A 12,338-nucleotide genomic window follows, 5' to 3' on the forward strand; every position below is an offset into this window, starting at 1 on the left:
TGCCACAGGCTGAGTCGTCCCAAATCTCTGAGCCTGCCACTTTTCTCCTAGGCCTACCCACCTCCGCCTCCCGCCCGCCTGTCTTGCACCGTATTTCCTTTCTGGGAGTGTCTCGGTGCTTTGGTTCTCTGGAGAGAGCTGCGTTAGAGTGTAGAGATGCAGCATCAGGATGTGTCACAGATGCCGTCTGTGTCTGTGGGATCTTAAGCACTGTGTTATGCTAAGCTCCCTAAATATAATTAAGAATTTAATGGGAATCATGTCAAACAGTTCCCAGGGTGACTCTCACTGCAGAGAATCTAACTGAAGTCGCTACGTGTCTGCTGCTCCCTTATCCTCACCCGTCCTCACTCAACCCATACATCTTTTTGTCCTCCCTCTCCCCCTCAATCCTCATCCCTCCCCCTCCTCATTTTTCTGTTTATTCTTTCCCTTTTTTGCAGCTCCCTACTCCAAGCCTGTTGTGACTTTGGAGCCTGAATCCAACCTGCGGCCAGGTGATGAGGTGGCCTTGACTTGTGTGGCCTATGGTGGTTATCCTGAAGCTGACGTGATTTGGCAGGACGGGGGCGGACGCAACCTGACAGACAACATCACCAATTCAGTGGTTGCCAACGAGGAAGGGCTGTTCACCATGACCAGTGTGCTCAAAGTCTTGCTGGAGCCCAACAGCACCTACAGCTGCCGACTGATCAACCCACTACTTGGGGAGGAGGGGTACGCTTCTGTCACCATTACAGGTGGGTGCTGTTCTTCTTCCCTCTCTCTTTAGTAACAGAATCTAGGTCCTCTGTTCAACACTGACAACTTATTTTGATGCAAAATAAACAGGGTAACATTCACTGGCTTCCTGCAGTGTTATAATGCTACCAGCTCTGGGGGGGATATCAGGATGCAGCCAAGGAGTGTGGATGTGTATCTCTCTTGGTGGTACATCCAAGCAGCCCTCTTTTTCCTGCTTAAAGTGATAATCTCAAAGATTTTCATATAAATAAATGTCTGTTAAGTCACTATCTATCGCCGAATGAGGTAACACAATGGTGATTGAGCCTATGGCCTCACTGATGAAAGGCTTTGCATTTGCAGTGTTACGGACTGGATACGGCGCCCAATTAGTGACGTGTTTCCCATCACCCAGCAGTGGTTGGTCTGCCAGAGAGGGTAGGCGGAGCTAAGCGGCTCTGCAATTGTTGTGAGTAAACAGTAATCTACTATGGCTGAACAAACAAAGAAAAATTGATGACTACAGATACAACTTCAAAAATAAGTGAACATCAAAAGGAAAATAAACAAATTTGACGCTCAGATGAAGGCAAACGGTCTAAAAAGGAAAGCGACCGTCAGCGAGGAAAATCAAGAGTTACAACCGTGACAAAGGGAGCCAACCGTGGACGTCCGTGGAAGTGTGCTCCTGCAATTGCCTTTTATCGCCATTAGGTGCCGCCAAAGAGAATGAAACTGAGATCTTCGGGATTATCACTTTAATTTCCTCCTAACTTTAAATCACCTGTAAGAGAGTGAGGCAATTAGTACACCTCGTTATGGCAACTTCTTCTGGGTTTTGACATTACAAACACGGTAAAGCTGCAGGATCCAGCCCACGACAGTCACAGGCTGAACCAACAAACATGGCGGATGAGGGAAAGAAAAACTCCTCGAGGCTATCCGGACAACTAAGGAGAACTTAACCAAACAAATCGACAGGAAAACATAATGTTTCCAGCTCATGCTGATCTTGTTTTCAGTCACGCAGAGTTTCTTATTGAAGCTTTGTGGAATCAATCCACCTGTCTAACTTTTTGCTTTGTCTTTCCAAGTCTCTCTGTTTCCTCCAATAAGTAACCGCTCAGCTCCAACGACATGAATGAGACCCAATAAAGTGTCTACTAATGGTTCGATAAACGTAAGCCATCATTAAATTACATCAGTAGGTGTTTATTTCCCAGAGGATAGTCAAATATCAATCCGTCACATACTTCAAAAGGCAACACAGTTATAAAAGATTGTGCTCGATGGAGTGATCGGTCTCCTAGCAGCTGTCTGAAGGAAGTGTTTGCCCACCGTGAAGTACACTGATATGTTTGCCTTCCTGTGATTGTTTGTTGTAATCTTGAGTTGGGCGTGCGACATCACCTTTGTGATAGGTCTAATGATCTCCTCAATCCGCCCACCGCCGCCCATGCCCCCCCTACCCCACCTACGACTGGCCCTGCTGGTGTTCTCTATGTGTTAAGTGCAAGGAGAGTGCCGTGTAAGGTGGGCCAAGGCTGGTCTCTAATGGGAGCAGCACTGTGTGAAATGGCTCATAAATAAGTAGAGGTGGCCTCAGCCTGCTCTCTGGGCTGGAGCTGTTGCTGGAGCTTGGGCTGGTGAGGCGGAGGTCGAGGCAGAGGTCAGGGAGTGCTGCTCCACTGGGCTGGGAAATGACTGTGCTGTCTGGAAACAGGATGGCCGATTGGCAGGGCAGGCTTGCTGGACGACTGAGGGAGGGTGGCCTTTCTAACAGTTTGGTTGGCCTCTTTCAAAAACAGTACAGATAACCAGTCAGAGGGACCACTGGGGGAGTGGAAAGGTATTAAACACACGGTGAGAGTGAAATACGACTGTAAGGTAACAGTGTTTAAACGGTCTGTGGCTGCTATTTCCCTCCAACCTGTGCTGGATTGATGCACTGCTTGCGGTTAGGTTGAAACAGATATGATTGTTTTATTACCTTTGATGTCAGTTTATTTGTCTCCTTTATTTCCCCTCTACAAATGAGACTCTCATTTTTGAAAAGGTGCTGAATGAGTCATTCCTGAATGGTAATTGAGATGGTCATGCATTTTTGTGTTTGTCAGGGGAAGCGAGTTAATGTGAAACAGTGAAAATAACATTTTCAGTTTGATTCTTTTCTCCTCTCAGTTTCTTCGAGTTGAGATCCATAAATGTGATTTAATTCAAGCCAAACCTTTTGACTCTACAATTTGTTTTCCTGATGTCGGAACGTTTTACAATCAACGTTGGTGTTGTTTCCAATCCGTTATATTTCATTCCCAGGTGTGGACAAACTTCTGTCTTATTCTAAACTTTTCCAAAAACAAACCTACATTTTCTTTGCTTTCCATTTTACTATTAAGTAAGTTAAATAAATGCAGCCTCAGGAACGAGGGTTTATGAGACTACGAGAATACGCTCCTCAGACGATACCGATGTTTTAGCACCTTCACAAACACACCTCGATGCTACTTTTCATGATTCCAATCTGGCTGTCAAGGTTCAAGGTTCATTTATTTATCATTATTCATCAAAGAGTTGTACAATGAAATTCTAGCTGTAGTCCCTTTATGCTTCTTACAAAACAAAAACAACTATTATTTACGGTGGAGTGCGGAGGATGAATCGAGGAGTGGCACAGCCTGAGGAAAGAATCTGCTCTGAAGTCGGGTCGCACGACAGCAAGATACTTTTTTTTATCGCTTGTCAGACAGCAGCGGGGTGAACAGGTAGATATAATTTCTCTTATATAAAAGACACAGAAACAAATAGAGTGGCATAGTTGCATTTTATGTTCAGGGAGACATTTCAATTGTGCTATCAAAAGAAACTACAGTATGAGTACTGACATTGATCTGATACGGCACCAGATTCACCTTCTAGACTTCAAGACCAGCTCCAGTCATGTTTTAAGACATATTAAATGCTCTGCTTGAAATAATAAATTGTGTCTGTAATGTTTTTTCTCCCAAATACATTGTAAAAATCCTCCCATAAAGCTCCTCCTTCTCCCTCATTAAAAATTCAGAAATCTGCACAGTCCCGCCCACAATGCAAATTTCTAACTGCCCTCTCCGTTGAGCGCCTGTAGCTCACCTTCACTCTGCACATCAAGCTCAGAAAGCTGAATGCTACGTTAGCTTCTGTACGCTACACATAGGCAAGGTGGTAATATCGGGGTAATTCAGACATACATGTTCGAACCGGAAAGCGATTCAGTAGAAGCGAAGGGATACAAGTGGATGTATCAGAATGGTAATGTATTTTATGTATCGTGCTCTAAACTCAATGGCACGACTACATTATCGGTAGCTTGAAATGTAGTAATTAGTAGTAGTAAAGTTAATGTTAGTAGTCAGTAGTGAGTTTGAAAAAATTACAGTGACTGTTACAGCTGGCTCACGCATCGCAGCAGTGTTTGCCATAGGTTGCACACAATGATATGCATAGCGTCACCCCGTCCATCAACGGGATTGGTTCCTTAGGTTTGTGACGTCTCAAACCTGCCAATCTGAAAACGTGTTGTTCAGCCTGTCCTTGGTACACTGCAGTTTAAAAGCAGACAGGCCCAGCCATGGAGATGACTGCTTATGTTGTCCCTGGTATGTCTTGTAGCACATGAGAAACACCACATGGAGATGTTGACAAGGTTAAACACTTGATTTTCACAGGAGGAGGTCTTTAAAGCCTATCCTTGTTCTCCACCCAGTTTGATGGAATATGTGAAAATGTAGATATAGTGACGGATGAAACTAAGGATATCTTCCTTTTTGGTGACATTAATATGACATAGAAATGTATTTTCTTCAGAAATTGACAAATTCCCGAAAGATGCCAAAACTGGAAGCATTAAATTCAGTATTTTAGTGGCTTTGATTTCCATTTTTTGTCTTTCTCTCTCTTCTTTGAGTGTCATGGCCCAGCTGTTCCCCTAAAATAAAAACAATAAGGGAATCATTCTGAACAGAGCCAGTCAAAGAAAGCACCCAAACAGACTGTTCGGGCAAAGAGCAATGGCGTTATTGAAGCGTGATGAAGCAAAGACTGAAAGAGGGGCACCAAATAAACAGGGGGACACACTTAATTAAAAAGTAGTGATCAGGATTTTCAGCAATCGGGCGTACATGAATAAGAGTAGTCTCTCTGTTGGAACGCCAGCACAGCTTGATGATGGCCCAAGTTGTTAGCAAACACTGAGAAGATTTACAGTATTTTGTGCCCCGCCATACAAGGGGGCTTGTTTGAAATGAAAATATATTTGCATTTGTTTACAACAGCTGGTGTGTGCTTAACAGCTTCTGTAATTAATTTTGACCCGACAGAACTCTTCTGCTGGAGTAGCGCAGTGTGTGGAGTGTGCCGAGCTTGAGTTGATATAGCAAACACACTTGCTTTCTGTATACACTTACAAATATAGCCCCACCGCACAGCACACTGAGGAAGTGAAGAATCCTATTATAAGAATGGGTGAAATCTGCTTAAAATTCTAAATGGACTTTGAGAGCGAAAAAAAAAGAGAGAGAGAGAGTGATGGGGGAGTTAGAGAGTGAATAAGCATGCTAAAATTTCACACTCTCACCAATCTCTGATTGAAAAATTGCAACAGTAATACAAATCTCCCCCAGGCAGAACAGGAGTTTGACAAGGTTAATTTTGAGAAAATGAACCCTTTACCCACACCGAGCGGAGCACTATGTGGGCAGGCATGAGCTACACTCTGAGAGTGTGTGTTAAGTCGCCCATGTTAATCTCACCTCTTTTAGAGTCACCACCAATTTAGCTGCCTCACCAGAAACATCCACACTGTCAATAACATATGCACACAGCACATAAATGCTATTACCAGGCATTGCAGATAGTTATGCCCTGTGGAGTGCTGGTCAGTATTTTAAGCCGCGCTCTGGAATAGTCAGTGTTTTCGTGTTGCTGGGATATTGATAGATTTTGCAGAGTGCAGCAAGGCTTAGTTGCAGGGAGACCCAGAGGAACAGCTGGTATTAATGAACAGTCCAATGATAGAAAGGAGCAGCTCCAGTCCTCAAATGAACCGTGGTTTGTCTGCTTGCCTGGCCAGCTTGCTCATGTACCATCCCCCCACCTCCCTCCATTTCCTCCCCTTCCTCCACCTGTCCTGATGGCTCACACTGTCTCAGACTCCCAGCCTACACTCACCACTTTGTACTAATCATAAAGGAATAATGTTTTGGGAGTTTTTTGGGATCAAGGGTGTATTTTCAGTCCTTTTTTTATCCTCTTTTCAATGTGCAGCTTTCGCTGCGTATCCTGTCTACTGGGTGCCGTGTGAATGCTGCAGTGTGTTGTCTGATGGCTAGGTTTCAGGGCCTGTCACTGAACACCCCCTCCAACACCACCCCCACTCCGTCTGCTTGCTCTCCCGATGAGGAAGGCACCATTTCCCCGGCATCACTCTGCTGGCACAGCATTTACCGTGAACAGTGTGAGGATGGAGATATATAGAGTGGAAAAAGGAAGGAGACAGAGAGATGAGGCAGGGCGATAGAGAGAGAGAGGGAGCTCGGGAGACAGGGTTAGGAGGGGTGAGAAGCGGGTGACAGAAAGCAAGATGGAGATGAAAACGTTTGCTGAGCTCGGAGTTGTGGCACTATGGCCTGACAGGGAGGAGATGGACCCGCTGACGGGGAAGGGAGATCACCCCACGTGGTGTAGGAGACTTTTTGCTGAATTTTACTATCTAGCTGGCAACACCTTGGCTCGGTGGTTAGAAGTGTCGCTTCACAAAATGAGAATCCCAGATTTCCTTCCCAGTATCGGTTCTGTCTGTGTTGCCTTGGCTTGCTTCCCTCGTGTTACTCTGGGAATCCTTCCTGGTTTTCTCAGACATGCAAGTGTGTGGAAGTAATGGAAAGTTCCCTAAAGTTATAATGATTTTTTTATATACATTTTGAGTCCTAGGAGAAAAATAAAGCCCTTAAGTTGAAGTTTTAAATTAATTTGGCTTTCTTAGCATCTCTGAAATGGGCTTAATATTTAAGGAGCAATTCGAAAAAGCCTCTGTCAGTCAAAGCTGGTGTTCTCTGTAATCGATAGAAGCAATAATAATTGAAGTTGGCGCCATAGCTGTGGAGAAAGTTGCACAAACAGCTTGTGGTTTCGCCCATTCTGCATTCCTACAACACCCAACGTGCATTGCACCCCTCCCTCTGATAGGAACGGCCAATTCCAATTATATATGTGGGGGCCAACTAGGGGGCTGAGGGTTGTGAGCAGTTGATGTTAGCCACACCTGTGATTGTTGCAGAGTATGTTGGATAAACAGCCTGAATTACACTCCAAAGAAGACGTGTACACAGATCGCTTTGGACACCACGGACGCATAGTGTATCTGTTTAAACTACTGTCTTGAGTCCGCTTGTATGACATGTTCCAATTTGGTCTTTGGTTTAATATTTCAACCTCTGCTGACACACTTTCCCGAAACTGTGGTTATTTCTCTGGTAAATATTGTTTAAAGCTGACTTGTAATGATGCAGGTAGCACAGTGGCCAACAGGACTGAAAAACACGAGGGGTAAGTGGACGTTCCCACACAGCCTACATGTTTTACCCTTCCATGTAACTGATGCAGATCTTTGCCACCTGCAGACGTGGAAAGTATACAGTTAGTGCGTAATGGTAAATGACGTCTAATGCAGATCAGTCCGATGTCTATATGCTAATATAAACTGTTGTGGTTGTGTTTTTCTTGACTATAGGTGGCACAGGCTGATGAATTGGTTCGGCCATGTTTAAGTTGCTATTCATCAACAACACTGTGTCACCTCGTTTGTCAAATGGCTTTTTAAAGAACTGTCATGGACTTCCACCAAACCTGACATTGCTGTTAGTATGAATCCCTCCTGAATCTACCAGAGTCCACACTTCCTAAAGGTTTGTCCAACTCGATCAACTTCACCAAAGGCCCTTGTGCTGAAATAAACTTCATGGTCGCAGTACATTTCTTCTTTGTCTTCTAGACCTCATTTCCAACATTTCCTCAGTTTTCTGTCAGATCCAGTTTCCTTCAGACCTTTCACTTTCCTCCTGGGAGTCTTTTCCAAGCTGACTTACTCGACTCCCGGTCCAACATTGCTTTTGTGGGGCGCATTCCCCCAAGGAGATCGCTTGTTACTGTATGATTGTGAAGCATGTGCATGCTAAACCAACCTTGGCTGAGTAAATCAAGGTTAAAAAACATCTTTAATTGCTGTATAAACATTGACCTTTACTGTGAAGATGGAAGCTCACAAGGGTGCTAATGGTAGGCGGACTGCGTGAGAGCATTCAGCTATTCATTACACCTCTTTTTCTTCATTAGATGCGTGCCAGCTTGCTTCTTTCCCCCTTTGCCTGACTCTGTTATTATGTCTTCAGAGCTTGATCCTGAAATCGCATTGCCATCTAAATAGCTACCTGCCACGGTGACTCCAACCGTAAAGAACTCGTTCCTTGTTTCTAAGAAGTACCTCCGTGTGTGTTTGCTCTAAATATTTTATATAAATAACACTCTTCCCAAGAATCTATGAAAATATCATGTAGCAGTTTGAAGCATTTTTGTGTCTTAAATTAGAGTAAAAGCATTGCTTAGCTTCCATTGCCAAAGGGCCAAACAGAAAGATACAGCGATCCGCTTCAAAGATTTCTCAGTAGAATAAATGTTTTGGTGAAATTGAAGTATTTGTAATTACTTGTGAAACATTTTACAAGCATGTTGCTCTTTTCTCTGCTGGGATCTTCTATCAAGAGCTTTGTCACTCAACTTTCTTTGGGGGAATGTGTTGCCCAAAGTGATGTTTTCACTTCCAGCTTCTATAACAAATCCCTGTGCCGGTTCTCGTTCTCTACTGAACAAGGACTAATTTAAATGCAATTAACAGAGCCTTTGGAGAAGCAGAAAACAGCAGTATAAATGAATCTCTTGTCAGTAGAGCAGCAAGCAGGCAACTTTCCCGACGGAGCACTGTATTAATTAGTGTCCAGTGCACAAATAGGCCTTCTTTCTCTTGCTGAATGCATGCTCTGTCTTATCAGGAACCCGGCCTGGGAAAACAACCAAATAGACAGATGAAGTAATGTAGGCAATCTCATATAAATTCAGGTAGGCAGCAGTGGCTCTATTGTAAGCACATTAATTCTATCAGGATTATTAACTCAGGCCACTTGCTGCAGTCAGTGCTTTAAGATGTTTAAACGTCCTCCTCTAGGCCTCCAGTATAGGGAATTTTATCCCTGTATTATGGCCCGCGCAATGTTATTTGTCATGCTCCCAGTCTTACTGTAAGGGACTCTGAGGGATTGTTGGGTACGGCAGTTTCTGGTCTGCGCGCTGTTCTTTAAGAACGCTACAATCAGAACGATAAAATGAGCTCTTCTCTTTTGTGCAGGGATTTACTTTCCCTTCCTTCTTGTCCCCTCCCTGCCATCTTGACTTTTAAGCATTATAGGTTTATTGCACTAGTTGGGTGTCAAAATGGTTTTTCTTTTGCCACAATTAAAAGTCATGTTGCGATAGAATTTTGTCTCAGATGATGAGTTTTTATGCCCTCTTGCTTACGGCAGCCGTGGCAGGAGGCATTATGTTTTCCGGTTGTCCATCAGTCGGTCCGTTTATCCCTTTAAATGTATGTACTTCCTGTTCTTGTGAATTAGATTTTTCACCAAGGCCTGGTGCAAATATCTTTAAATTTGTAGATCACATTGCAATCACATTATTGTAAATACTCTCAGAAACACTTAATGAATCTTCTGACCTCATGTGAACTCAAGGAATAACCTTAATTTAAGAAGTCAAAGGTCAAGTTCACTGTGACCTCTCAATAAACACTTTTGGCCATAACTAAAGAATTCATGTGCTAAATATGACACAATTTCACAAATGTCTAATAGGGTATAATATTATTATTATGATCATTTTTCCCAAAAAGGTCAAAGGTCAACATCGCTGTGACATATTATCCTGGAAAAACCCTTTAATGGGGATTATTGTCTTTTTTTTTCACACAATATCTCAAGAACGCCTGGAGGACGTATCTTCAGATTTGGCACAAATGTCCAGTTGACCTGAATATAATTACATTCTGGTGGTTAAAGTCACTGTGACCTCATGTCTGCCCCAATAACCAGAGGATATTTTATATGAAGGGAACAACAACATGCATGATCAATTCGTGGGCACTCCCCGTGCTCTACCCCCTGACAAACTGATCAATCTGCTGTCGCCAGAAGGGTTTACTGACAATCACATGGTCTGCAGAGAGAAACACAAGCTAGACATTCTCTGGTATCATGATCCTACTGTACATGGTTGTGGTGTGACCTCTCTTGTGTAAGGTAGGCAGAGTAATGCAGTTGTTTTGATTTTAGGGTAAAGTATTCTTTCAAATATTTTCTTTATACTAATATATCTCGCCTCCCCTCCCCCAGTTGTTATTTTCAAGCCCAGTGGCCACGTTGTGTAAATAGCAAGTGATCTTGCGCCCACGTCAGCGCCTATGTGTTTGTTGGTTTTGAAATAAGGTGCGGTCAGGCAAACGGGTGGCGCGTTGCTATCTTGAGGACGCAGAAAGCGACTGCGCCATAGACCAACAAAAACCTGGTCTAATGTCTATGGTGCAAACTGTCTCTGCTATTTCAAGAGCACATTATGGGCATAGGTTGACGAGTTCACAACACGAGTCTCTGCTTGTCACTCACACAGGGATGCATAGCAGCGCTTCTACTCATAAGGCAAAAGCAGTGTATTTGCAGATACAGTGAACACTCCTATGTATAATAATAATCCAGGGACTTAAGCGAACCTCTTTGCGCCTTGCATCTTGCGCCTCACTTTGTGCCCAGATTGTGCTCCGTCTAACTAGCAAAAGTGGGTCAGACACGCCCTAAGTCACTTAGACTGTGCGCCTTCTGCTGTGAAAATAGGGCCCGTAAACTGTTACTTGACTGGTTGGTACAACAGCGAGGCAGTGATTCTAGTTGTCTTTCTGTTTTGGCTTTCTTCTAGTAGAAAAGGTCTCTGTGTGTGACGATATATGAAAGTGCATATAGATACACAGAAAGTGTATGTCACATGCACACGCTTTGAGTGCATCCCTGTCTTCTGTATGTCAACATACATGTGATCAAAATCAGGGTCTATCTTCGCTTTAAAACCATCATATGATGGCAGTGTGCTCTAACCCCAGCCTCTCTCAGCAACAGCAGTCTGACATCTTTATGCCCGTCCCCGGCCTGGTGAAAACCTGTTTCTCTCTGTCCTCCCTCGCTTTCCTTTTCAGGACACTGTATTTACGACGGCAGTAAATGCACAAAAGCCCTCTTTTGTTATTGATCGGGTTCATTTTGATTTGGACTCACAGCAAGGACTATCAGTGGGACTGGTGGGGCCCTGCAGTGTACATTTCACACAGCTCCCGCTAAATCCTGTAAGAGGGATTGGTTTCGGGAGGTCTGGCATCAGTCTTGGCTTCACGATATGAAATCATATTAGTTTCAGCTTTTCACAGTCACTGGGAGTATAGCCACCAACAAAACGGCTGGGCACACCTTCAAAGTTTGGTTATTTAGTTATTCAGCCTGTTCATTTGATGTTTAAACTCTGCACCTGATAACACCATGAATTATTGTCCTGCAAAGGGTGTTTGCAACCTCAGTAAATTGCTTTGTTCTGTGCATGCAAACAGTCCAAATTAGTGGCTGGCTACACACAAAGAGCATTGTCTAGCAACATAATGTGTTTTCAATTAGGAGGCGTTGAGAGATTTAGCTTATTCTCAGGATAGGTGGCTCTTTTCTTCGATAGCTCTAGAGACCAGTAATTGATTACCAAGTGTGAAATGGAAGTTAAGAGCGGACTGTGTGGCTGTGTCCCAGAGGAGAGCAGTTTTAAGCAGGCGGGGTGCTCGACTCGCTCACCTCCCCTCTGTACTGACAGCTTGACTTGGAGGTACGTCAGCACCCACTGACTCACTGTGTGATAAGAAATGCACCTATTACAGAGCTCTTTATTTCAACCCCAGTGTCAAATATCACAGTAATGACTGTGATTAAGCCTCGCTGTGGCTGTGCTCCTTATGATACCAGTCTGAATGGACAGCGATGACTTGCGATGACTCACAACCCCTTCAGGTTGCATTAATATCCTCCCGCTGGCTCGGACTCTGAAGCGACGCCTGTCTCCCCAGAGCCTGACAACTTGCAGCTCATTACAGACAAACTGTCCACCAGGAAACAAACTATATTATAATATTGTCAGCTGTGTTTAATTTCATCACTTCCCGTCCCCGAGTGTGTTGCCGCAGTAAGCAACACTCTCTGTCAACAGCAGAGAGACAGCTCAGTGACCCACACGGCAAGGCTCTGTCATATCTATAATGTATCTGTCTCGATGCTCTCAGCCACTTACTCTACCAGATGAAGAGTGATGCCGTTTGTAATGCGCGGTCATTTTCCTGATGTGGCTGTTAGAGGGGTTAAGAGCTTCAAACAGGGTTAAACTGCTGAGAGTGTTTCAGAGTACTGTGGCTGTTGTGGAACCAAGAAGTTTAACCCAGCTGATATTTGGAGTAG

The 12,338-nt window shown here is 43.9% G+C and overlaps 1 protein-coding gene across 1 annotated transcript in view; it reads left to right on the forward strand.

Annotated features, from left to right (window-relative positions):
- Positions 1–12,338, forward strand: part of cd276 (CD276 molecule) — a 71,926-nt gene that overhangs the window by 20,308 nt on the left and 39,280 nt on the right. The window contains exon 4 of the mRNA XM_069660885.1: positions 444–740. Within this exon, the coding sequence (XP_069516986.1) occupies positions 444–740 (297 nt within the window). The remainder of the gene's footprint in view (positions 1–443; positions 741–12,338) is intronic.

Source organism: Semicossyphus pulcher, unplaced genomic scaffold (genome assembly GCF_022749685.1).
Source record: "Semicossyphus pulcher isolate SPU_LCO1_2020_fin unplaced genomic scaffold, fSemPul1.0.p SCAF_1, whole genome shotgun sequence".
In the NCBI taxonomy this organism is placed as follows: Eukaryota; Metazoa; Chordata; class Actinopteri; order Labriformes; family Labridae; genus Semicossyphus; species Semicossyphus pulcher.